Source organism: Zingiber officinale, chromosome 8A (assembly GCF_018446385.1).
Source record: "Zingiber officinale cultivar Zhangliang chromosome 8A, Zo_v1.1, whole genome shotgun sequence".
Lineage (NCBI taxonomy): Eukaryota > Viridiplantae > Streptophyta > Magnoliopsida > Zingiberales > Zingiberaceae > Zingiber > Zingiber officinale.
In genome coordinates this window covers 3,554,976-3,580,287 of record NC_056000.1, presented here as the reverse complement: position 1 = coordinate 3,580,287, position 25,312 = coordinate 3,554,976, and the positions used below count along the sequence as shown (strand labels likewise).

General features: G+C 38.5%; 5 protein-coding genes across 6 annotated transcripts; 4 read left to right on the top strand and 1 right to left on the bottom strand.

The window, feature by feature from the left end:
- Window positions 1-2,259: 2,259 nt before the first annotated feature.
- On the top strand, window positions 2,260-6,521 carry LOC122011980 (beta-glucosidase BoGH3B-like). Of its 2 annotated transcripts, XM_042568427.1 has the most exons (10): window positions 2,260-2,393; window positions 2,945-3,209; window positions 3,296-3,500; window positions 3,728-3,818; window positions 3,933-4,075; window positions 4,230-4,473; window positions 4,601-4,705; window positions 5,397-5,579; window positions 5,654-5,858; window positions 5,957-6,521. In XM_042568427.1, exons 2-10 carry the CDS (start codon window positions 2,984-2,986, stop codon window positions 6,442-6,444), a joined length of 1,890 nt encoding a protein of 629 aa, XP_042424361.1. In that variant the 5' UTR covers window positions 2,260-2,393; window positions 2,945-2,983; the 3' UTR covers window positions 6,445-6,521. The 2 variants fall into 2 exon arrangements, with proteins under 2 accessions (XP_042424361.1, XP_042424360.1); XM_042568426.1 differs by lacking the exon at window positions 2,260-2,393 and having other exon boundaries at window positions 2,914-3,209.
- Window positions 6,522-6,785: 264 nt separating this feature from the next.
- Window positions 6,786-11,273, top strand: LOC122012871 (myosin-binding protein 7-like). The gene is made up of 3 exons (XM_042569528.1): window positions 6,786-8,257; window positions 10,739-10,785; window positions 10,869-11,273. Exons 1-3 carry the CDS (start codon window positions 7,106-7,108, stop codon window positions 11,023-11,025), a joined length of 1,356 nt encoding a protein of 451 aa, XP_042425462.1. The 5' UTR covers window positions 6,786-7,105; the 3' UTR covers window positions 11,026-11,273.
- Window positions 11,274-14,739: 3,466 nt separating this feature from the next.
- Window positions 14,740-18,543, top strand: LOC122011975 (ABC transporter G family member 22-like). The gene is made up of 11 exons (XM_042568420.1): window positions 14,740-14,843; window positions 15,376-15,771; window positions 15,839-15,909; window positions 15,989-16,224; window positions 16,290-16,445; window positions 16,527-16,710; window positions 16,806-17,114; window positions 17,192-17,482; window positions 17,568-17,852; window positions 17,945-18,052; window positions 18,183-18,543. The coding sequence occupies exons 2-11, from the start codon at window positions 15,396-15,398 to the stop codon at window positions 18,396-18,398; spliced, it is 2,232 nt and encodes a 743-aa protein (XP_042424354.1). The 5' UTR covers window positions 14,740-14,843; window positions 15,376-15,395; the 3' UTR covers window positions 18,399-18,543.
- Window positions 18,544-18,593: 50 nt separating this feature from the next.
- Window positions 18,594-21,411, bottom strand: LOC122011977 (F-box protein At5g39250-like). The gene is made up of 2 exons (XM_042568423.1): window positions 21,272-21,411; window positions 18,594-19,606 (listed from the first exon to the last, which is right to left on the bottom strand). Exon 2 carries the CDS (start codon window positions 19,533-19,535, stop codon window positions 18,777-18,779), a length of 759 nt encoding a protein of 252 aa, XP_042424357.1. The 5' UTR covers window positions 19,536-19,606; window positions 21,272-21,411; the 3' UTR covers window positions 18,594-18,776.
- Window positions 21,412-21,578: 167 nt separating this feature from the next.
- On the top strand, window positions 21,579-25,139 carry LOC122011976 (RNA exonuclease 4-like). The gene is made up of 7 exons (XM_042568421.1): window positions 21,579-21,712; window positions 22,882-23,033; window positions 23,259-23,392; window positions 23,478-23,704; window positions 23,795-24,001; window positions 24,128-24,208; window positions 24,759-25,139. Exons 1-7 carry the CDS (start codon window positions 21,684-21,686, stop codon window positions 25,027-25,029), a joined length of 1,101 nt encoding a protein of 366 aa, XP_042424355.1. The 5' UTR covers window positions 21,579-21,683; the 3' UTR covers window positions 25,030-25,139.
- Window positions 25,140-25,312: the final 173 nt, after the last annotated feature.

The window sequence follows — 25,312 nt, the reverse complement described above, 5'->3', positions numbered from 1 at the left end:
TTTTTAAATGAAAATTATAACAAGATTAAGGATAAAATATGTAAATTTAAGAGAGAAAAAAATTAAAAACATTAAATTAACTTTTGAAAAATTTACTATTGAATCTTTCAATCTTAATTTTCTGTTAAAAAAAACAAAATTTAACAGTGTTTAGAGGATGTATATATATATAATTTCAAAAATACTAAAGCCAAATTTAGACAATATTAAAAAAAAATTGTTTCTCACAAATATTTGTTAAGTTGTATGAATTGATTTTAGATTTTTAATTTTTTTACTTTTTTTTCTTTAAGTATTCAATTTTTGATCCTAACTAATCTTGATCGATTCGATTTTACTGATTTCCACCGGACATCTCATTAAATCATGAAGTGACTCATCCACACAATTATTTTCTTAGATCTTTTTATTAAAGGAAAAAATCTTTTACAATGCAACATAGTAAAAAATTAAACTTTAGATCATTTAATTATGGATTAAAAGGCCTAACTATCACACCGTTTCAAGTAGTTTGTTTCCTGAGTATATCAAAATAGATAAATGGCCGAATGATTACAGAATAAGAGATTTTTTTTTCATGGCATATGTCCAAAAATTGATCCCTTACCTTAAACAACTGTGCACAGAATCGGCATGTGCTATTCAACTTGGCACATGTGTGTCTCGATAATCAAGCCATCACGTGCATATCATTCAGGTTTTTTTTTTGTTAAATGTAATCTTGTTCTTCCTGAAGTTTTCTTTAATTTATCTGTCACACTCCATAATTTCTTCTAAATTAATCCTTTAAAAAATAATAAATAAATAAATAATAATGAGTATTTGGATGATGAATAATTATATATTGACACGGTAAAAGCGTGCGCCGTTCAACAACGGGATCAATTCAATTAATTCAGGCAGAGCGATCATGACTGCTACTGTAAAATTTGATTTCTTTTATTTTTAACCAATTATGAACAAGTCAAGAGGGTTCATATCATCACAGTGCCAAACAAACTCTAATCAATATCAACATTTAAAATGTCGAGTGTATATTTCATGTATTGCTAGAGCTGAGTTGAGTGTAAAAAAGATAGTCATGAAGAGATCAATACGAAGTCCTGAGAAAAAAAATCTATGATACATAATTTTATTCTTTATTACAAAAAGATTATTGTCACTCAAATTTATGATCATTAGATTACATGATAATTTTATAATTGGGTCAAACTATCAAGTACCAACACAAACGAGTGAACAACTCCATGCAAATTATTCAATGAAAAACAATTGCACTCGTATCATGCTTTTGACTGACTAAACTGATTTTTTATTTGGTAGCAGGTGCAGGTAATTCATTAGAAACAATAAAACAAATCAATTGGGACAATCGCCCTGCATGCTATGCCAGTACGCTGCAGGCAGTCGTGAACGCCATGCCCCCATTGCCCAGCTGTTCCTCGACATCCCCACCTTTTCTATCCAGAAGATTTTTTTTTTCTTTAACCGAGATATTTAATTTTTCAAACCACCTCATTCTAAAATGATCAGTTCTTCTAAAAACAAATTTATCGGCCATTGGATAAATTAAAACAAGTGTTAATAAAGATTTACCTAAACGGTCAATATTTTTAAACCCAATGTTCACTGAATTTTTTTTTTCTATAATATATTACAGCCAAGATTTCATCCGTTGAAATATCTAATCATTACATCATCAGTATCCAGCTCGATTATTCTGATCGATTTGAAAATTTTTCATGAACTATGAACATAAATCAAGAAACTTTAGTAACGGAGTGTCTTAATTCATTGAAATTAAAATTAAATTTTTAAATAACTAAAAAGTCAAAAAAAAAAAAAACGTTCGCAGCATTGCCCGGGGCAGAACAAGTCTTCATAAATCATATCCCAATGCGGCAATCCCTCTCATTTACTTCCACCACAGTGAAGCTCGGACGGTACAACACTCTCTCTTTCTCCGTCTCTGTTTTTTTTCCCCTTCTGTTTTTTTTTTCAATGTTTTGTTACTTCATATTTCTTAGATTATCTTGAAATGTTTGACTCTGAAAGTGGTACGATTGAAGAAGCAAAACAAGACAAAATGTGGGTGGGTTACTAGACTAATCTCTTATCCTTATGACCTCATAAGTTGATTTTTTCCCCCTTCGTTTAGTGTGAAATGTGTTTTTACTTTTCTTGCAATAATCAATGATTCGGCCTTTGAAAATTTCATCTTACATTTGTTTGTAACCTCTTCGGCCTTTGAAAATTACTCTTTTCTGCATTTCTGCTATCTATGAGCAGTGAGCTTCTTTTGCTTGTGGTTCTATTTCACCGCATTCTTTGAACTCTTTCCAACTCCATTCAACCTATGGGAAAAAGGATTCGCAACTAGTCTCATGAGTTAGGTTTGTTGTATGTTTGTGGTTTGTGTTTCATTTCAACAATTAAAGCAAAAGATTTGTTGTCAAACACTACATACTTGGATGGGATCTCTTGATAACCCAAATGTTGATGATGATAAACAAGATACATGAGATATATGACTTGGCTCTTGTTGTTCTTATATTTATCTAATTAAGTTGGTCCCAATCTTCGGCAAAAATCCAGAAAGAGAAAGGTCAGAAAAGACACCTTTTCTTTGTCATCCAAATATTTCCCTTGATAAGATATTTTTTTAAAACAAGCTTAAACAAACTTGATAAGGAAATAAACAAGTTTGAACACAACTGATCTTGGCTTGGCTTGTTTACACCTCTGCTATTCTTGCAGCATATTAGATTTGCATCATATTTTCTTGGTACTTCAATTTTTTTTGCCGAGTTTATTCCAATTGATTCCGTAAAATTAGAACACTACTAGTAAACTACTTGGTTTTGTTTCTCTTGTGGATATTTGAAAGGATTGAAATTATTTAGAGAAAAAAAAAATCTTCTTTCTTAAGCATTCTCTCTTTCAGGAATAAGCAATTGGTGGAGCATTAAGGCATCAAATCAACATGAAGATATTGCAAAGCCTTCTGCTCATTATTTTGACATTAACATGCTGGGAGATGGTTGTCGTAGCAGAGTATATGAAGTACAAGGACCCTAAGCAACCATTAAATGTTCGAATCAGGGATTTACTTGGTCGAATGACTCTTGCTGAGAAAATTGGTCAGATGTCACAGATTGAGAGAGAAAATGCGACGGCAAATCCTGGTGCCTTAAAGACCTACTTCATAGGTATAAATGTTTGTTTCTATTGAATGCTCTAAAACAAATTACAAGATCAAAAGATAAAATTGTTGTATGCTAAATATTTGGTACAGGTAGTGTTTTGAGTGGAGGAGGTAGTGTGCCTTCTCCTCAAGCTTCTGCTGAGACATGGGTGGACATGGTCAATGGCATCCAAAAGGTTGCTCTCTCTACTCGTTTGGGGATCCCAATAATTTATGGTATTGATGCTGTTCATGGTCACAACAATGTCTACAGAGCCACTGTGTTTCCACATAATGTTGGACTGGGAGCGACTAGGCAAGTGAATTCATATCACAACAGCTTGTTACTTGAATTGCAGTTCACTTCTATTTTCTTTGTTTTTTTTCTTTATTTCTGTTCTTCGGTGGCTTATTGTGTTCAAGGAATTTATAAATTAAACTTTATCTCTAAATTGATTGTCCTATGCTAGATCCAATGAAAAAAAAATCTTTTACGTATTAGTTGCTATTTCTTGGCCCTTATATCATATTTGTGTGAACCAGGGATCCTGCACTAGTGAAGAGAATTGGTGCAGCTACTGCTCTTGAAGTTAGAGCAACTGGAATTCCATATGTATTTGCCCCATGTGTGGCGGTAATGACATCAAATCTACATTATATCCTGCTTTGAGATATGATCATGTTGCAACATGTGATCTTCAATTTAATTTCAACTGATAAACTCTCTTTTATTCACTCGCACTTACAGGTTTGTAGAGATCCGAGATGGGGACGGTGTTACGAAAGCTACAGCGAAGATCCAAAGGTTGTTCAAGCAATGACTGAAATCATCCCTGGCTTACAGGGAGATATGCCACCAAATTCTCGAGGAACTCCTTTTGTTGCTGGAAAGTAAGATATTCTGTTCATTGCAACATAATAAGTCAAATATTCCATCAGAATCTCAATGATTTGGCTGCATTGTTTTACCTCCCTCTATATGTTGAAGTCAATTAGTTCTTTATTGCAAAACTTGGTTTATAAGAAACAACTTGTTCATCTGCAGAAGAAATGTTGCTGCCTGTGCTAAGCATTATGTAGGCGATGGTGGAACATACAAAGGAATCAATGAAAATGACACCATTATCAGTCAACATGGACTACTCAGTATCCACATGCCTCCTTATTACAGTGCCATCTCTAAAGGTGTATCCACAGTGATGGTTTCCTTCTCAAGTTGGAACGGTGTGAAGATGCATGCCAACCATTTTCTGATCACTGACTTTCTTAAAAACACTCTCCATTTCAGGGTCAGTGAATGACAACCAAATGCCATATATTTTACCATTTTGCTGATTCTTTTGGATCTTTGCTTGAAGATTACAAAATATTTATATGTTTAGTTGTACTTATGGAAGTTTCTTCTTAATTTAACAGGGATTTGTAATCTCAGATTGGGGAGCTATTGACAGGATAACTAACCCACCATTTTCAAATTACACCTACTCAGTCCAGACTTCAATCCTTGCTGGTATTGACATGGTTAGTGCTGAGAACTTTTCAAATATCCTTACCTTTGTTTTATAAGCACAAGAGCAATGAATACAAAAATAACTGCATATGTTTTTGAAACTACTCTTTTTTTTCTTCTTGTTTTATTGATCACTAGAAACTATTGTCGTCGCTGTTGAATCAGCCCTGATATCGCTTGTTGGGGTTGACGCTACTCTGACACAGCCAATTGCCACCAAAGCCAATGAGTTACCTCCTCTAGATCCGAACAACCAACCGAAATAGATAGGACGTCTTTGTAGACCAATGCTCAGTAAAAACACTTATACACCTCTCATTGGTTGAAGCAAATTCATTGAACACCTTGTGTGCACCGGTAATCAACCTGTACTATAGAAACATATGGTCATTTGGTGATACACTGGTTCGACTTGTGTCTAAGTACACAAACTTACTAATAGGAGAGAACCTTAAAATAATATCTGGTCAAACGCATTGCACCATTCTTCTTTCATCTGTTTCTGCACATACTCTCTGACCTCCATGTGCTCGAGACTATACATAGATCATGCAGTCATGTTAAACTTATTAACACAGCCCATGTTCTTAAGGTAATTGAATTACAAAGTTATTGCAGTACTTGTATAGTTTATGCAGAATTACAAGTTGTCTAACATCTCCAGATTTATTCACACTTATATTTTTGCTGGCTTTCTGGCAGGTAATGATTCCATATGCCTATACAGACTTCATTACTGATCTGACCTACCTGGTCCAGAAGAATTTTATACCCATTAGTCGAATAGATGATGCCGTGCGTAGGATTCTTCGCGTCAAGTTCAGCATGGGCTTGTTTGAGAATCCATATGCTGATCCCAGTTTAGCAGATCAGCTCGGCAAACAAGTAACTAAGTTCCTCAATTTTCATTCTTTCAGTTTGATGTCATAGTACTTGATGATTCTCTTTGCTTCGACTAGGAACACCATGATCTAGCGAGGGAAGCGGTGAGGAAATCACTTGTGCTCCTGAAAAATGGCAAGTCTGCAAATGACCCAATTCTGCCTCTACCGAAGAAGGCGAAGAAAGTCCTTGTCGCAGGTAGCCATGCTGACAATTTGGGTTATCAGTGTGGAGGGTGGACAATTACTTGGCAAGGGGAGAGTGGAAACAATCTTACAACTGGTAAAATGGATAAATTACAAATGATGTTGAATTGCCTTTCCAATCTTTCATGGCATATTTGAGCCTCAATTCATTGTTTAAACGATCATCAATTGCAGGAACGACGATTCTTAATGCTGTCCGGTTAACTGTTGATCCGAGCACCCCAGTGGTCTATTCCGAGAACCCTGAGTCAGACTTCGTCAAGTACAACCGATTCTCCTACGCAATAGTGGTGGTCGGAGAGAAGCCATATGCCGAATCCTTTGGAGACAATCTGAACCTTACCATTCCTTCCCCCGGTCCGAGTGTGATTCAAAATGTGTGCAGCAATGTCAAATGCGTCGTCATTCTAGTCTCCGGGAGGCCGCTGGTGATCGAGCCATACATTGGCAAGATGGATGCTGTGGTGGCTGCATGGCTTCCTGGCACAGAAGGCCAAGGTGTTGCAGATGTGCTTTTTGGCGACTATGGCTTCTCAGGCAAACTTCCCCGGACATGGTTCAAATCTGTGAATCAACTGCCTATGAACTTTGGTGATCCACATTATGACCCTCTCTTCCCTTATGGCTTTGGCCTTAATACAGAGCCACTGAAGGGAAATTAGAGACTGCATTGGGCATTCATCATAAATGTTCTGGATTATCTTGCTGTGAAAGTGGAATAAGGTTTTCAAATTTCAAATGCCTGAGATGTTGTCCTAGATTTATAAGATTTTTTTTATTTTTTTATTTTACATGAGCATCTAAAATATAAAGACGATAAGTTTTTAGGCAACTTTTATTGAATCTAACAATGCAAAATATATATGGGAAGAATTCGAGTTATATAAGACAATTGGCAAGTTATAATGAGTGAATCAAGGGCAGGCGCGCCTCCTTCCCATCCGAACTCTCTTTTACAGACACGATATACGATATCCAGGCCAATTACGCAGTGGTAGTCGCCATTTAGTCCATAGTTTTCGTGTTTCCTGTCTCATGTTCCATAAAAGTTCCGTCGAGATCTATTTTGACTGTTCGTGTTCTTGTCGCAAAACTCAAAATGTCTAGGGTTTTGAAAAAAGTTTGAACTTTGAGCTCTACTAACTACACTGTTCTCTCCCTCCCTCCCATTTCGATTTAAATCCTCAAAGAGATCGTTTGCCATTGCTGTCTGCCGTCGTCAATTCCCTCATTGTCGCCGGTGAACACACGCCGGCGCCATCAGGATCAGATTTGCCGAAGGGGCCAGCTGTCTGCTGCAATTCGATTGCCATCTTGGCGTCCATGGATCATCGAACGGCCGCTTCCGGTACTTGCGCGTGTTCCTTCCCCTGTTGCGGCAATTTGTCTCTCCGCTCCCTCAAGCGGAAGATGGTAGTCGCCGAGCCCTCCGCCATGAACAAAGAGTTTGCTCGGGTGGAGATTGAGGAGGAGGCGGCGGTCCTCCGTGAGGCCCTTGTTGCCCAGCAGCAGTCCGTCCAGTTGCTTGGCGCTGAGCTCGAGGAGGAGAGGAGCGCCGCAGCCTCGGCAGCGACAGAGGCCATGTCGATGATCATCCGGCTCCAGCGAGAGAAGTCGGAGGCCCTGATGGAGGTGCGGCAGTTCAAGCGCTTGACGGAGGAGAAGATGGAGCACTACCGGAGGGAGATCTCCGCCCTCGAGGACCTCATCTTCGAGCAGGAGCAGACCATCAATTCCCTCTCCTGCCAACTTCAGGCCCACCGCCATGGTCTCCTCAGCTACGGCATGAGTATTCCCGTTGTCCCTCTTACCGAGCCGATGACACCAGACACTAACGCAGATTTCTCATGCTACGTGTACCCTCCCTTACTGTGCAACTCGCCTGACGAGGATGCTCCGGTTGATCTTGAGAAGTGCGATGATCCCAGCGAGCAGCTGCTAAAGTTTGAGGAGAGCATCTGCCGGGTTGAACGGAAGCCAAGCAGAGATCATTTGGGTAAGGTAACAGAGAAAAGAGTGGTAGTGGGGCATTCACCTCCCCAGGGGATGCATGTTAGGAAGTTGTCTCTCGATAGCTGCGCTTCGAGCCTGGAATTTGTTAAGGAGTTCCCAATTACCATGGACCATGCATTTGATGGCGGAGGAAGGTATGACATGACTGATAAAATTTGTACAGTAGACACTATGCGTGTGGCAGCCGAGGAATATGAGAACTCGCCGAGGGATGTTCAAAACATGGACATGTATGGTAGTGATGCTCAAGTAGAAATAAGGAGGCTTTACAAGAGACTGGAGTCCCTTGAGGTTGATAGGGAGTCGATACGAAAGACCTTGATTTCTATGGGTGCTGATAAGGCACCGGCAGTCTTGCTCCAAGAAATTGCTCAACAGTTACGTGAGGACGTGGTTCCTGAGAAGAAGAGTATCAAGGACCAATCATTTTTCAGAAGGTTCTCAATCATGCTAGCTTTTAAGGTATGTTTCTTCTTTTGATTTTTTGTCATCATTGCTTTATTAACTATGCAACTTTGTAGGTTTTTCCATCTTTGAAGAAAAAAGAGATATCACCTATTTGTTCATATTCGAAAAGTAATACATGATATCAAACTTAAACTTAATGCACGAACATCATTAAGTATACGACATACCAGTGTTCCAGAAGAGACATAAGAAATAAAAAACAATGGAAAACGAGACACAAGTTAAAAAAATGACAATGGAAAAATAAAACACCAGCAAAATTAGTTTACAGATAAAATTATTTGTAGCTTTGGAAATTTAACTTGCATGGTTATAATGTGCTTCTGATTGATGATGAACTCATTGTTATAAAGACATTTCATCTTGCCACTTATGCAGCTGCATTTGCATATGCACATCACTTACCTTGCGTTTGCCTGGCTATGCATATACAGAGAGGAATTACCTTAATTTTCTATTGGTTTTTCTAGATTGAGCGAGCATATATATGATGATCAATCTAATTTATGTCTAGTTAATTTAAAATACAAAGAATCATCAAAATAAGAAGAGACCTTGTCTTACCCCAATGCAAACTCTTATCATGTCTGCAATCACACTACTGATTCTTGTTGCTGAATGCTGATACTCAATTATGGTCGTTAAGATAAACACTTGTCTAGCGATAACTGTTTCTTCTATTGTTTTTGTTTTGAATTTTTACATATATTTTTAAATCGTATTGATTATTATTAATTCTTTAGCTACCATTGTGATTTGGAAACTGCCCTGTGGCTTTTTGTCTTTTATTATATTCCATAGATTATATTGTTTTTGTATTATCTGATGGAGAGTATTTTAATGTCATCATTGAACTCCATTTATGTAACCGTGCATATGTTATTGTTGTGCAAAAGGATCTCTACATATCTTCATAATGATATGATATTGTCCACCTTGAATCTAAGTTCTCATGCCTTTGCTCTTGGACTCTCCCCAAAAGGCCTTATGCCAATGGAGATATCATGCGTCCTTTTAACCCCATGATCTTTACCAAATCTTTCCAATGCAGGACTTTGATTGAACCCCAATAATTCTCCCCTCAAACGAAGGACCGCAATTACTCTCATGGTCCGGGCCTCCCCGCGAGCATCTGGTCATTCTGACTTGCTCTAGGCCTCCTCGCAAGCATCCGCGCCTGGTCACCTTGACCTACTCCGGGTCACCCCGCGAGCATTCGGTCACCTTGACCTGCTTCGGGCCTCCCTGCGAGCATCCGGTCACCCTGACCTACTCGCCTCCCCGCGAGCATCCAATCACTCTGATCTGCTCCAGACTTCCCCGCAAGCATCTAGCCATCTTGACTTGCTCCGGGCCTCCCCGCGAGTATCCGATCACCCTGACCTGTTTCGGGGCCTTTCCCACAAGCATCCGGTTATCCTGATCTATTCCAGGCCTCCCGTAAGCAGCTTAATCCGATCAATCTTAACCTGCTTCGGGTCTATCCGTGAACATCCGGTCACCTTGACCTGCTTCGGGCCTCCCTGTGTGCATCCGGTCACCCTGACCTACTCGCCTCCCTGCAAGTATCCAATCACCTTGAGTCCTTGACCCGCTCCAGGCCTTCATGCAAGCATCCAGTCATCCTGACCTACTCCAGGCCCATCCTCAATTTCGTTCAAGGACACCCCACATGACATTTGGTCGGGACCATGACTTTGATACCAATTGTTGCGCAAAGAAGGGGCAAAAACACCTCTCAACCTCTAAAACGCGGAAGAAGAGGAAGAGAGAAAAGAGATCACGCAGAGCAACAAGACAAAGACGCACAAAAGGAGAGCAAACACAAGAATCATTAGATGTGATTCTCTTGTGTAGAGAGAATTCTAATAAAGCTTCGGCCGTTTTGTGGAGTAGGCACGTCGCCGCGAGTATCCGGGGAGGATTGTAGTCGCAGGGAGGCGAGTAGGTTAGGGTGACTGGGTGCGGATGTTTGCGGGGAGGCCCAGAGCAGGTCAGTGTGACCAGATGCTCGCGGGGAGGCCCGGACCATGAGAGTGATTGTGGTCCTTCGTTTGAGGGGAGGATTGTTGGACTTCAATCAAAGTCTCACATTGGAAAGATTTAGTAAAGATCATAGGGTTAAAAGGATGCATGATATCTCCATTGGCATGAGGTCTTTTGGGGAGAGCCCAAGAGCAAAGCCATGAGACCCTAAGTCTAAAATGGATAATATCATATCATTATGAAAATATATGAGCATCCTTTCGGCAAAACAGTTATGATGCAAGATCATGTTCCTAAAGTCATCTGCGTGTTTAGAAAATCAAGGGCGTGTTCCCTTAATTTGTCATCATCCAACTCATTCTAATGTAGTCGTGTCAAGAAGGCCATTGAGTTTGTTCATTTATAGTGTGATTGGTATTTGCTTGATTGACTGTATCACACACTACCTTTTTATTGCATTCCTTTGATTATTTGCTTTCCATCAAGCAGATCGTCATGTCATTTGTGTTTAAGAGGAAGAAACCTACTCAAATCAGGTAAGATTTCATTTCCTTATCTCTGAACTTTGGCGATCTCATATCAATGTTACTGAAGATACTCGACTTTTAATTATGTTCAGGCATAGTTTTGGGGTATCTGCCAACAACGCTGGTTTACTGCTGCTTTTACACAAGTCTTCTCATGCGACGAGTCAGTGGCATCTTGCAAGAATTCAAGGAAAATTTCCAACTTTTGCTGCACGACATGAGCATCTAGAGCTTGACCTCAGCATGTAAATTTCCAACTTCCTCCCAATCCCAGAGAATGCTTTAGTGGGTTGATCTTGATCAGAAGTGTTAATTTTTCTGTTATTTAAGTTATATTTATTTCTCTGTTTGGAGAATTTTCTTGTGACTATTATAGTGCTTATTGAATACAACCCTTTCGTGTAATCCTATGGAGGAGCGGTTTACAAACATCACTCTGCAGGACGATTACTTGACAAGCTCTGGTTGCGAATGGAAAAGTTCTTATTTGTTGCACAGTTAGGACTATTAGATTGCTTTCAATATCTCATTTAAATCTTTGTTGTTGTTATTAATTTTTTTTAGAGGTGTCAAAAATGAATCTGATCTAAATCTATCCAAAAAAAATTAGATTGGATTGAAATTTTTTTAGTTAGGGTCGGTTTTGGATTGGAGGATTTTGGATTAAAAATTTTCAGATTGGATTTGGGTTGACTTGAATTTGGGGTTTAATGGATTTTTTTAGGATTCAATTAATATATATCTATATATATAACAGGATAGAATATTTAATATATAATCTTGAAGATAAAAGTAAAAAATTAGAGGAAAAATAATTAAAAAAATTATTTTGAATCAAAATTATCAAATTATTTAGGTCGGATTTGAATTTAAGAGTTTCAATTTGAAATCGGATTTAGTTTGGATTCAGATTATAATTTAAAAAACATATATTAATCCAATCCGAATTTGATGTCCTTCATCCGAATTAACACTCATTCTTTTGCTTAAATTGAATCCATTGTGGCTATTTCAAGGGACAAAATACAAAAGAAATCTGAAAGTTAGCCTTTTTCAATCTGATGTCTCTTATTCATATTCTCTTTTATAAGATTTTATATATAAAAAATCCAGAATAAATATTTTTTTTTTGTTACTTTGAAAGATTCCATCTCTTTTTTATATAATTTACATCATATTGTATTACAAATTTTGGTATTTGAAAATAATATATTGATACCATATTGAAATTTCGATAAATCTAATACTATTAATTTAATTTAGGTTGGGTAGTTGATACGGTGATGAGGAGGGATCCTATCCTGCTACCACGGTGGATGTCAAAATCAAGACGATCAATGCATATAGGGCATCGACCGGTCGAGCGAAGCATGCCCCGACCGGGGAGAAGGATCTGATCCACCGACGCCCTCGACACGGGGAGCATTCAAACACCCGACGCTCAAAAGATAACGATGTGCAGAAGCCGAGCCGAGCGGCTATCCCGCTCGGCCAGATAGGGAGGCATGACATCGACAGAGTTCAACTTTGGCCGAGCGGCTATCCCACTCGGCCTAGCAGCAGACTTAACAACAGAGCAGGCGGACAATGTATTCCCGGCCGAGCGGCTATCCCACTCGGCCCGGCAACAGATAACACTAGGACAGTGGACTTTCGGTCGAGCGGCTAGCCCACTCAGCCCGACAGCAGACAACACGCGGACGATGGAATTCCGTCTGAGCGGCTATTCCGCTCAGCCCAACAGAAGGCACAGTAGGTTATCTTTCGACATCCTTTTGGGAGCTAGTGCCGCTGACAGACAGCATGGTCAGACAGAGGATCGTACAACAGAAGCTTTCACTGTCACTTTAGAGATATGCTCGGCCCGTTAAGGTGTTGTGTCAGGGACACTTTATTGACAAGTCTTTTCATGGAAGGCTTTGAGATGCGTGCTTGCCTTAGGAAGCGTACACACGTGCTTCTGAAGCTCTATATAAAGGGGGTCCAAGCATCGACGGAGGTATGTGATATTTACTGTTGTGCTACAGTCTTCTTGTTGCTCCGCTACTTGTTTCTTCTTCTTCATCGAAGACTGACTTGAACGTCGGAGGGTCATCGCCGATGACCTCTTCCCTGGCTCGGCACTAATGTCAGCTGTGTTGTAGGGCAGGGTGAGGTCCACAGGAGGTCAATAGGAGCGACACATTCCCAGCATCCATCTCACTGACTTTCGGACAGAAATAGTAGTTAAACTTTCTCTAGAGATGATTTTATCATCTTTACAAATTTTTCTATATTTCTTCTTAATCATAAAAACAAATCAATTTACGATTTATTATATGTATTAGCTAATATAATATTATATACTATTGTAAAATTTAATTTAGTTTTTCTTTTCTCATTTCTGGGTCCAAACTCATAATTCTCATATATTCTCTTATATTTTTTATTATCATAATTTTATTTTTAAGATCCACCAAAATTAATTAGTTAGTAAATGGTATAAATTCTTAATAAAATAGTAAAATAATTTTGTAATATTTTTTTTAGTAAACAGTAAAATAACGTGTTTAGTAAAAAAAAACTTAAATTTAAAAGATGGGGTTATTTTTTTAATTTTTATATATTTTTAAAATAAATATTAATTGTGTTAAAAAAATAAATTAAATGCATCTAAATGTAAATTCTAAAATATTATGAATTTTTTCAAGTGTTGAATAAAAAAATTGCATGGACAGTCAAGCAGATCTTTCCTTTCGCCTTAAACTTTAAAATTCTGAGCACTTTTGAAACTTCTTGGGCTAAGCTAGGACAGTGATTCCCAAAATTAATCGGTCGGAAGTCGGAAGAGTTAGATATTCAGGCTAGATATATGGTGTTAGTTAAAAAAAAAAAAAAAGATGTGTCTTCACATGTCAAAAAAAATATGTGCCTTCACAATTGCCCCGGGGCATGGTGGAATGATAAAAGATAAGATAGGTTACCATAGAGTTTAAATTTCTCGCAATACATATCATACGTTTGTAGTGTTCAAATCACTTGTGATGTTGGACTCTCCGTCAGACAATCTATGTTTCTCAGATTTATCCGATGGCTAATAAAAATCTTCCATGGGTCTAAATGGTTAATCAATTCTTAAAGTTAGATATTTGGATGATATTATTATTATTATTATTATTAATAATGTGCGTTCACAATTGATGGCTTGGTGCTGGTGGTTAAGCAGAGGTTGTTGTGCTGCCCACTTCAGCATTTGCGGCCACGCACTTGTTCCAGGACTAGCACCGGCTTTGAAAGTTCTCACTATTTTGATTGAATTTTCATCCACTTAAAAAAAAGCAGCTGTAGATTGCCTGACGATACTCTTAAGGTTCTCTATGTTTTTGATTGCCTTCGAATTCATTTCATCCTTCGATGACTTATTCTCCTCCTCCAGCGACTCGGCCTTCAACTTTCCAATGAGCCTTCCCAATTCCCACCCAACGACTAGAGCGTGAGAAAGCCTACTCGACAAGTCTCCTTTGATAAGAGATGGACAGCCAAAGACGACAGTGCCACGGCCCTTGGTCCCTCACCACGGACTTCAAAAGTGAGCTATATCGACAGTTAAATTAGACAAGTCATCCACAAACTTACACTCAGTGCTGGTGGGCATTTATTCATCGTTTGGCATTTTCACTACATCAAAATCTTATTGTCAGCATCAAATAAAATGATAATGCTATGATTGTTTCCTTCTTTGATTTTTTGTAGCCACTGAAGCTAAGATACGAAATGAACCAAATTTCTATGATTTTGGTAGTCCGTTCTACTTTGAGCAATAATTCATGAAGAATAAAACAGGACTTGGACAAAATAGGCGAACTGAATTTCTTTAAATTACAAACTGCTATTCATTTTAACCAGCGAAACTCAAATAATTGAGGGTATTTGTGTCACTTAGGATCTCCAATTCCCTCCATCACACGACATTACGAAATTTGGATGCAGGTGACATCCGTATAAAGGTGATGAAGAACTTGTGTGGCATTAATTTATCAGGATTTCCATTTCTCTTCCTCATCACCACAAATATTTTCAGTTCTCAGGTACTAAAATTATCTTCTTTAACTCCTCTTTTGCCTTCTCCCTTTTCCATGAGATGGAAAGATCTCATTTAACGCATTTAGTTTGCATTTAAATTGTCAAAACGATTTCTTGTTCTTCGATGCTGCATGCATATTATGACTGTAATATGTTTTAGGTGGAGGTTCCAGTAAATTTACTGAAAGATGTACATCATCTTGGTGTCTAGAAACTAATTTATCATGCAAAATAGTGTAATCTAAATAGAGGGATGCAGAGAGATTTCCTTGTCCGATTAAATATGCATGAAAGGGAATAGGCAATCAATTCTCTGGCCAACTCACTGCTGATAATGCGAGACAATCATCAAGTATAGTTTCATCACCAATGCACGGAAAACGACGACTCTCGATCGCTCACTCGAGTGATCAAAGTGGCAGCCAACATCCGCATGCACTTGTGTCAATTTCCAGCATTCATCCTTAATTTCGTGGAAGGGGTGCTCATGTTCATTTATCTATACGAAGCCTTACTGAGTCACGGACTCCATTCCAGATGTTTTGAGTCGCCTGAGGATGGATTCAGCAGACGCCGGAATCAGCAGGGCCAAGTCGCTGGACTTGGCGCCGACGTCGACGCCACAAAGTCTGAGCCCCACAGCAATAGCTGACACAGTGCCAATTGTGGACGGCCATGGTGGCACGAGCTTGTCGAGGAGGTCGAGCTTTGGGAAGAAGTTGGTAGGGTCTTCGCCGGGGAAGAAGGCGGCCTACCACCTCAAAAGGACGATGAGCGGGCAAATCAAGATGGAGGCCGAAGAGGTCGGCGGTGGAGCGAGCCTGAGTCGAGCCTCCAGTGCAAGCTTGGGCTTCTCCTTCTCATTCACCGGCTTCACTGCACTTCCTGGAGACATTGCCTCTGATGCCAGATATTTAAGTGGCGATGAAAATGGTAATTAAGACTTTAGGAAAAATTCTATGATGCCAGATATATTTTGTGTTGAATGATTGCTTTGCAGGGCTTGATATAGAGACTGGAAAAGCTAGGAAAAAAATGATGTTAGAGCCATCTTATCCCATATATCTGAAGGTATTGCCCAATCAAATGAATATGGAGGTTGGAAATGGAGCAGATTTGTGTTGTTTACTTGCCAATATTTGTTTTGCAGTTCACAGATGTTAGATATAAGGTAATTCTCAAAAGAATAACAACTAGCACTGAGAAAGATATTCTGCAAGGAATTACAGGCTCTGCTAGACCTGGAGAACTCCTGGTTCTAATGGGGCCTTCTGGAAGTGGGAAAACTTCTCTGCTGACCCTCCTCGGTGGAAGAACCATAGGACATATCATTCAAGGATCGATCACTTACAATGAGGAACCATATTCCAAGTCCTTGAAGGGCAGGTAAAGATTGATTGGAGTTAATTTCTATCAGTTCTCAGATCTTAAGCAATGATATTAATTTTCAGGATCGGATTCGTGACTCAAGATGATGTTCTATTTGCGCATCTCACGGTAAGAGAAACGTTAACTTATGCTGCTCTTCTTAGACTCCCAAGGACCATGAGTAGGCAACAAAAGGAAGAGAGGGCCTTGAATGTCATCACTGAGCTTGGGCTTGAGAGGTATGTTTTTTTTTCTAACAACAGGCATCTGCATTAAGTTGATTGTAACTTAATTCATCTTGGATCTTTTCATTAATGAAGATGCCAAGATACCATTGTTGGAGGTTCCTTCATCAGAGGAGTTTCAGGTGGTGAGAGGAAGAGAGTGTGCATTGGGAATGAGATCCTTGTTAATCCATCCTTGTTGTTCCTTGATGAGCCCACATCAGGCCTTGATTCAACAACAGCATTACGAATAGTTCAAGTGCTGGCTGAGATAGCTGAGGTAATCTTGTTGCTGGTCGTATATCTGCTATAATCTGTTGGTAATTTAGTCAAATGAAAAACAAGCAAAGAACACTCAACTTGAACTTTCTGCAGTCTGGCAAAACCGTGGTGACGACGATCCATCAACCGTCTAGCAGACTCTTTTACAGGTTTGACAAGCTGATCCTGCTCGGAAAGGGTAGCTTGCTCTACTTTGGGAGAGTATCAAAAGCTATGTCTTACTTTGCATCTATCGGATGCTCGCCTCTGATTGCAATGAACCCAGCAGAGTTCCTATTGGAACTTGCAAATGGAAACATGAACGACGTCACAGTACCTTCAGAATTGGAGGACAAATTGAAGTCGAAAGAATCGGAAAGCGACACGGGAGATGGCAAGCTATCACCAGAGGATGTGCTAGAGGTAGAAGTTTCTTTGATTCTGCACCAAGTAGATATAGTCTTGCAAGAAACTGATCATTGGGTCAAATAATGAAACAGTACCTTGTGGAGGCTTATGAGACAAGAGTTGCTGAGAAGAAGAAGAAGAAGATCCTGGCTCCGCTTCCGATAAGCGAAGATCTGAAGGCCCCAGTTTCATCGCCCAAAAGGGAATGGGGAACGAGCTGGTGGCAGCAATACTCCATTCTTTTCTGGAGAGGATTGAAAGAAAGGAGACATGATTATTTGAGTTGGATGAGGGTCACTCAAGTTCTTGCAATTGCAGTCATTCTCGGCTTACTTTGGTGGCACTCCAATAACAATACAACTCTGAGGGGTTTAGAGGATCAGGTAAAGAACATACTTCTGAAAACGTATTGTCCTTTCATTCATCAATTGAAAAATGACAGTTTCCATTCTGAATGAAATGTTTCAGGCAGGCTTGCTGTTCTTCATATCTGTATTCTGGGGTTTCTTCCCTGTTTTCACAGCAATCTTCACATTTCCACAAGAAAGAGCAATGCTGAACAAAGAAAGGGCAGAAGACATGTACAGCCTAAGTGCATACTTCATGGCCAGGACAACAAGCGATCTGCCGCTAGATCTCTTCCTACCTGTACTGTTTTTGCTGATTGTCTATTTCATGGCAGGACTAAGACTTAGCATCGAACACTTTTTTCTCAGCATGCTTGTTGTATTTCTCACCATTATTGCTGCTCAGGTTTGTTTCAGGACAGAATCTCAGATATTTATTTGTTATGTTTTATCAAATGCTAATTAATCCTGAATTCGATCTGATATCTGACAAATCAGGGACTAGGGTTGGCTATTGGTGCTTCAATAATGAACATCAAGAAGGCAACTACTCTAGCTTCTGTGACAGTAATGACCTTCATGCTGGCTGGAGGATTTTTTGTCAAGGTGAGCACTCTTATTACCTCTTGATGCAGCTTTCTGACATTGTGTTTTAGGCTAACAAACCATAGTAAAATCCTAATCACGAGATTATGAAATTCAAAGTGCTAATATTAAGATGCTTGTGGTTTGGCAGAGAGTTCCTGCGTTCATCTCATGGCTCCGCTACCTGTCGTTTAACTATTACTCGTATCGGCTCCTCCTAAAGGTTCAATATGATCGTTTGCCACCCTCTTTTGATATCGAGAAACTGGACAATGGCATTAAAGAAGTTGCAGTGATGATCGGCATGGTGTTTGTTTATAGATTCTTAGCATATATTTCCTTGAGAAGAATGAAGCTGCCCAATTGAATCTCTGAGAAACAGTTACATAGTAAATCTATACGAGTTGAATAATTATCATCCTTGTGCATTTTAGATGCTACAGGATGATCAGAGATCTGTGGCAAGACAATATCGTAAATTTCAAATTCCTCTATTATTGCTGTTCTATCAATTATTTCTATTTTGTTGAATTCTCCAAGTAATACAAGGTTAACATGCATGTAGATATAATTTACTTAAATTAATTAAAATAACCTGATTTACAACATAGAACAATTTATAAATGGCAGGTTTTGCTTACAGTATTGCTATATTACAGTGACGGTCGATCTCCTTCTTACATTCCTCAAATCCAGATTGATGGTTATAGTTATTTAAAATACATCAAAGAATGTAATCGATTGCTTATTTCCAATCAAGCATGTCGAGAAGCCACAGGACTTCATTCTCGGAGCTTGCAGCATCACAGAAGTCTATCTCGATCCCAAACACATCGTTGATTCTGAGAGCACTGTTAGCCATGAACAACAAGGACACCCATGCCCTGATTCCAGAAATGAATGGATGCCCCGGTGAAAAATGCAAGTAGTCATAAGCTAGCGCACGAAATGCATTGCCGTCGACATATCCGAAGTGGGATTGGTTTACAATTTGTGCGATTTGATCTGTGTCTTTGCGACTCACAAGCACAGAGACACTAATCATCCGGCCCAGTGACAGCGAAAACCTTGGCTCGACCTGCATGATCATCTTGTAGTCATTGCTGTCCAAATGAAGCTTGAGAGTGTCAGGTATCCCTGCAGGTGGGCTCTTTATACCTTTCAGGAGGACGTTACCTGAGACAGCTTCAGAGAATATCACACTTTGCTCAGACCATAGATCAATATAGAATTCCAAATCATCGAAAGAAAGCCTTGCTGGGGGAAGGGGCTGAGGAGGTTGGGGTCTGGAAAATGTCACGAAAAACTTGTGGTAGCTTATCGATGGAGGACGACTTTTGCAAATGGAAGGCCATCTTCTGGCACAAACAGACTTCCAAAAGTAGTCATCTCTAGCAATCTCTCTCCATAGTCGAGATACTAGCATGCAAGAAATCAAGTCTTCACCATCAAGTAAAGGGAAAACAGCTTTCAAAACTTCACGAAATATCAAATCTTTTGTCATTGCAACTTGCTTTGAATCCAATCCTATTTTGTAATGCTGAGCAAAGATGGAGCATCAATCAAGAATTTGACCTGCAAAGTAAAAAATAGATTAACTTTTCAAACTATAGCAAACAGATACTCACTTGCTACATTTGAGTTCTCTAGACACATTTTAACCTCACATCTACATCATAATCACTGAAAGTAGTGACCTAGTTGGTTCATGAAGAGAAAAACATGAAAGCTGAATCATCAGAAGTGTTTTATTGCAAGTATGACTCACACATGAGTTGATCTGAATTTTATTTCTGATTTATCCTGAATTCCTCCAAAACTTAGAAGGAAATGAAATTTCTATCGAATAAAGTCATGACTTCAGAGTACATGCAACTGATGGCTCCAATATATATGAAATTTCTGTTATTTAGTATCTTCCAATACATGTAAACGAACTATTGGGAAACAACATAGAACACTAGCTCTCTCACCTTCACTCCTCATATCCCTCCAGTTATCAGAATGGCTTTCTACATGTCAGAGGAAAACTAATGATTTTTTTATATAATTCAATAAGTATCCTGTGATTCTTCGTCCATTAGGCATAGGATTATAGTCCAGCTTAGTATTATGCCCACTAAAAACTGGTAGGATTAAGCAATATTTTTCTAATTCTCTTTTACTAGTTTTCCAGCACACAACATCGTTAATTAGGCAAATGAGTAACATATATGAGGATGTCTTTTATATCATCATGCAAGGTAAACAGAACATTGTTTTTTTCCTTGATGCTTCTCCTCTTTCTACAAACTTTCATAGTTGATGGCCTATTCTTGTATCTTTTGCATTACATGTTGTTCAACAATGAAGTCTTAGATCTTGATTTTCCCTTTTTGAGTTCTACCATTTTGTTTTCCTGCACTCATAAATGGACTTGTCTCCTACAATCACAGATATTCTCACCATAATCACTTTCTTTTGGTTGCTTATCACCATAGCTACATATGGAAACTTGAGTGCCATTGTTTTGACATTTTCTTTGTGAATTTTAAAAAAGAGGAAGTAAGCAATGACAATTTACTCTTCATTAAATATTTCATAAGATTGTCATTAACTTGCATCTGCGATGTGAAGAGCACTTTGCAAAGTAAAACTTGTTGGTTAGGTTAAAACCTTTTCAACATACCATTTTCTTCACAAAAATCTAGATCAACTACATAATTAACATCATTGTAAACAATGTAAAATCTGATTGTAATTGGCACATGTTGTTTCAATTTCTGCTAGATCTTCTTGATACAGTTTAATTAGTTAGCTAGCCTACTACACTCAATAAGGTTCTAACTAAATCCTGCTGCACCAGCAGTCGCTAATCCTACTTTTTCCATATGGCGTAATTGGTCTTTCCATCTGAATAGAACTTGTTGGTTTTTTTTTCCATAGGGCGCAATTAGTTAGCCTATGTAGTCATTTAGGATGCTTCTTCACCGATGACATGTTCTAGATTAAGTTTGAAGCCATGCAGATTGACCTACAGGAAACTCAAGTATTGATTACATCACTGCTGGTTGGATTTACCACAAATACTTGTCTATCCAAACTCATCTGTACTTTGTGCAACTATAGAAGCACCATCCAAGAGCAAGCACGGTAACAAACTTTGCAAACTCTCAGGTGAGAAAATAATCAACAAGCACGCGCTATGAACGAAGAAAAGCATATACTGGGAAAAAGGGAATAAGCAAGAAATCCTCTTACAGCAAGAAAAGAAGATACGCCAGCCGAAGTAGTCGAGCGGCCACGACCGACGATCAACGATCGCTATCGCCGATCACCACCAATCTCTCCCGAAAGGGGAAGAGCGAACAGACGAGGCGATACCGATAATTAGGGTAAAAAAGAAAGACCTTTCGGGTCGGATTTCTGAGAAGCTCCGACCTGATCCAAAACTTTTTTTTTATCAATAAATCAAATTAATTTAGGAATTTTCCTAAAAAAACTACCGGCGATACTTTTGGATTGCGATTTAGATTTAAATCGAACGGTTCCAATTGAATTTGGTCATTTTTGTTTTAAAATTAAAAAATAGAAGTCACGCCGACTTGGCCTCCATCCGTCAAGCAACGCCGTCGTCGCCGCACCTGTTTCGCCGACCACCGCCATCTCCTAGATGGATTCTCCGCCGCCTCCGACGCAAAGGTCTCTCTAATTTTCGCAATTCTCTGCTCTATTCTTTACGGTTGCGGCCATGGCTCCATTGTTTTTCCTCGGTTGTTTAATTGATACTTCATTTTTGTCGTATGATCTTCCCTTTTATTTCTTTTTTTTTTCCCTTCAATATCAGTTCTTCGTATCGGAAATACTTGCTGCTTCTGTTGGTTTTTAATTTTTCGTAGCCTCGAACTAGGTTAATATTCTGGTCGGTAAATCGAAGCACTGCTCGAATAGGGCGAGAGTATTTTGTAATAATTCTTTTTTGGGGAAATGATAGCGCTTCTATTGATTCTATTCTACAAACAAGGAGCGATTTTTCACATCTGGATTTGGGAGGAGCATTATTGGTAAAGTTCGCTGCGACAGATAAGTGTGTTATTAATCTATCTTTGATAAGAGATTAGGAAAAGAGAAGGGAAGGGGAAAACCCTTCTTTATCTTGTTTGGTTAGGTGTAGTGTAGAAGACAAAAAGACAACCATTTCTTGTTGGGTTAGAGGATAGCTTTGAAAATGGGTGGATGAGAAGAAAATTCATTAACTCCAAATCCGTATCTCCTTTCCAACTACCATCATGTGGAAAGACTGGGATCAGGGAAGAGCAGTAAATGATTTTTTTTTTGAACTATTGCCTTGTATCCCTTATTCATCTAAATAACAACAGAAAAAAAAAATGAACATAGTTACCTGGGATATATGGTTTTAGAATTGGTTTGTTTTGATGTGTACTTATAAGATTCTTTGGAACTTAGCTTCTAATGGTTTTTGTCTTCATAAATCTCCAGTTCCATATGCCTCTGTTATAAATGAAGCTGGATTTGTATGTTTGAGGTTTTCTAAGTATCTTCACACCCAACCAATCATCATTTCTTGCCACAGCTCAATACTGCTCGGCATAGTAAATATTGTTTTTTCTAGTGATGATTAGCAGCTTACCTTAGTGTACCCCATGTTATTTCCTACTTAATATTGTATCCATATGATTGTGTCACAAGGGAGTTGTAAGTTTTTCTTGGATTTCACTGTTTTCTTTTATCATGTTTTTGTGTCTGTGTACTAATTAATTGGTTTTTGAAATTTTCATTTCCCTGATAATAAAAGCCTTGGAGCAAGTTTTGAATGTTATGTTTCTGAAGTTAAATATATTGTTAAACAGGCACAAATGCTCTGCATGTTACAAACAATACAAGAAAAAGGAACACCTTATTGAGCATATGAAGATTTCCTGCCACTCGGCTCATGATCCAAAGTGCCCTTTATGCAAAAAACATTGCAAATCATTAGAATCTGTTAGGGAACATCTTACAGGTATCAGATTTAGGAGTAGTAACATATGGATATTATGTTTTTGCTTGTTCAAAAATTTATTGGGGTTTTTAGGTTGTTATTCGTGTAGCATGAACCTGCATGGTGTACCTTAGTGCTCTGCAAATAGATTGTAATTCTAGTTATTCACACAACCACACTTTTTACTATTTTCATTTAGGTCCCCTGCAGAACTTAGTATGTGTTTCTCTTGCAATAACTGTTCAGGTCTACTGCCAAAAGATAATTGTGCAGATATTTTTGCAACTAATGGCTGCAAGCTTTGCCTAAACATCTTTGATAGTCCTGATGACCTAAGTGAACATATGGATCTGTGTCTCATGGCTTCTGCTATTGCTCCTGTAAGTATGTTTGCTGCAGTACATTTTTGGTATAATTCTTCTGGATATCTGACTAAAAGCTGGCCCTGTGTCTCATTTACTCGAGGGACCTATGAGCATGCCAATCATGGACAATTGTTTTCTTCCTGAAAGTCTGCTCAGCTCAGGTCTAAGTAACCACAACAATGAAGTGGTTGCTATAGACTGTGAGATGGTCGGAGGTGGGAGTGATGGTTCGCTTGATCTTTGTGCACGGGTTTGCATAATCAATGAAGATGAGAATGTGATTTTTCATTCTTTTGTGCAGCCTATCATTCCCGTGAATGACTACAGGTATCCAATCCAGTTTCCATGAGAACTAAGGTATTATTTTGCATGCATCAACTACTTTCACTTGCTAAGACTATCAATGATGCTTTTAAGGTACGAGTTGACGGGTATATCACAAGAACATTTGGCAAGTGCTTCACCTTTGTTAGATGTTAGTAATAAAATTGAGGAGATACTCTACAATGGAGAACCCAGTTGGAAAGCTCGGCTTGATGGTGGAAAAGCTAGGATTCTTGTGGGCCATGACTTAGAACATGATCTAAATTGTCTAAGAATTTCCTACCCTGATCACTTAATAAGGTGAAACTCTTGCTGAATACTAGCACCATGGTTCATTAGAAGTATTTTGGCTTCTATCATAGGAATTACTTGTTTTCTTCTTTTTATATTTCTCTGATAGTTGTAGTCTCATTGTTCTATATACAGGGATACAGCGAAGTACCGCCCATTAATGAGAACAAATTTGGTCAGTCATTCATTGAAGTACCTGACAAAGACATATCTAGGGAAAGTAAACTTTTTCATATTCTTTTGCGAAAGGACTAACTATGAACTTTGCCTTTTGTGCTTACAAACTTAGTCTTTTACATTGTTTTATGACTTAGTCTTGTTGAACATGTCTTATTTCACATAATTTTTGACTTTTAATTTGAGAGAAATGACAACAAAAATTACTTTTTATATTCTCCAAATTTTCTTTCCTCTCATTCTTCTCAAGTAGACAAGCCTTTGTTTCATAAAGATAGACTTGCTGTAAGTTGCACCCACCAGTTTAAGCAACACGCTCCATTCTATAGAAAGCCCACCAGGAGTAGTAAAGGCTGAGGCTTCCCTTCCTCTAATCCAGTACTTTTTGTGTCATTTAACATGACTAATGGCACTTTTTTCTTGAAAAATGCATCGGCCTGACTGTTTCTTTGCTGAGTCAAAGATTCTGCACATTTCACTTCTGAATGTCTCATGGTTCCATCTCGAATGAGAGGAAATGAATTAAATTAATCAGTTTCTAGCTGTAGTTCAGTGTGCAGTTTTCTGACTGAACTCTTGATTTTAACAGATATGAAATTCAAACGGGTATTCATAACCCCTATGAAGATTGTGTTGCTGCGATGAGGCTATACAAAAGAATGCGTGCACAATTGCACGGGAGTCCACCGTTGCCGGTGCCAAATGATTGCAGTAGTATTTTTTGCAAAAGAAGCCACAATCCTTTCGACTTGAGAATGCTCATGGAACTGAAAAAGATGTCTTCTGATGAACTCCTTGCGATGTCAATTTCAAGCTACAAGTGCTGGTGTCTCGACAATTTACATTGCACAGATTTTTAGCATGTTCTATTTATCTTATTCATCCGAGGGTGACTATCAATTTTTTTATTGAAAAGAAAATAATGTCATCGAATTTACCTGCTAAAAAAAGACTATTTTTAAGTTCTTTTTATGGAAGGAAATATTTAGTGATCTCGTTTTAATCAGTATATGGGACGAGACAAAACAATTAGTATACTGATCAATATGTGGATTATAGTATTTAAATTTATTATTCAAAACTAAATTATATAATTTTATGAATTATATACAGAGAACATTTTTGTTTTATTAAAAAAATATA

What these genes read in the sequence shown, in the direction of transcription:
- LOC122011980 (XM_042568427.1), top strand. Translation starts at nt 2,984, where the DNA reads ATGAAGATATTGCAAAGCCTTCTGCTCATTATTTTGACATTAACATGC. An exon ending in GTTGGACTGGGAGCGACTAG is followed by an intron (nt 3,501 to 3,727) that starts GCAAGTGAATTC and finishes TGTGTGAACCAG; the next exon opens with GGATCCTGCACTAGTGAAGA. An exon ending in ACTCCTTTTGTTGCTGGAAA is followed by an intron (nt 4,076 to 4,229) that starts GTAAGATATTCT and finishes GTTCATCTGCAG; the next exon opens with AAGAAATGTTGCTGCCTGTG.
- LOC122012871 (XM_042569528.1), top strand. Translation starts at nt 7,106, where the DNA reads ATGGATCATCGAACGGCCGCTTCCGGTACTTGCGCGTGTTCCTTCCCC. An exon ending in CAATCATGCTAGCTTTTAAG is followed by an intron (nt 8,258 to 10,738) that starts GTATGTTTCTTC and finishes TCCATCAAGCAG; the next exon opens with ATCGTCATGTCATTTGTGTT. An exon ending in AAGAAACCTACTCAAATCAG is followed by an intron (nt 10,786 to 10,868) that starts GTAAGATTTCAT and finishes AATTATGTTCAG; the next exon opens with GCATAGTTTTGGGGTATCTG.
- LOC122011975 (XM_042568420.1), top strand. Translation starts at nt 15,396, where the DNA reads ATGGATTCAGCAGACGCCGGAATCAGCAGGGCCAAGTCGCTGGACTTG. An exon ending in TCCAAGTCCTTGAAGGGCAG is followed by an intron (nt 16,225 to 16,289) that starts GTAAAGATTGAT and finishes ATTAATTTTCAG; the next exon opens with GATCGGATTCGTGACTCAAG. An exon ending in TGCTGGCTGAGATAGCTGAG is followed by an intron (nt 16,711 to 16,805) that starts GTAATCTTGTTG and finishes AACTTTCTGCAG; the next exon opens with TCTGGCAAAACCGTGGTGAC.
- LOC122011977 (XM_042568423.1), bottom strand. Translation starts at nt 19,535, where the DNA reads ATGACAAAAGATTTGATATTTCGTGAAGTTTTGAAAGCTGTTTTCCCT.
- LOC122011976 (XM_042568421.1), top strand. Translation starts at nt 21,684, where the DNA reads ATGGATTCTCCGCCGCCTCCGACGCAAAG. An exon ending in TACCCTGATCACTTAATAAG is followed by an intron (nt 24,002 to 24,127) that starts GTGAAACTCTTG and finishes TTCTATATACAG; the next exon opens with GGATACAGCGAAGTACCGCC. An exon ending in CTGACAAAGACATATCTAGG is followed by an intron (nt 24,209 to 24,758) that starts GAAAGTAAACTT and finishes TGATTTTAACAG; the next exon opens with ATATGAAATTCAAACGGGTA.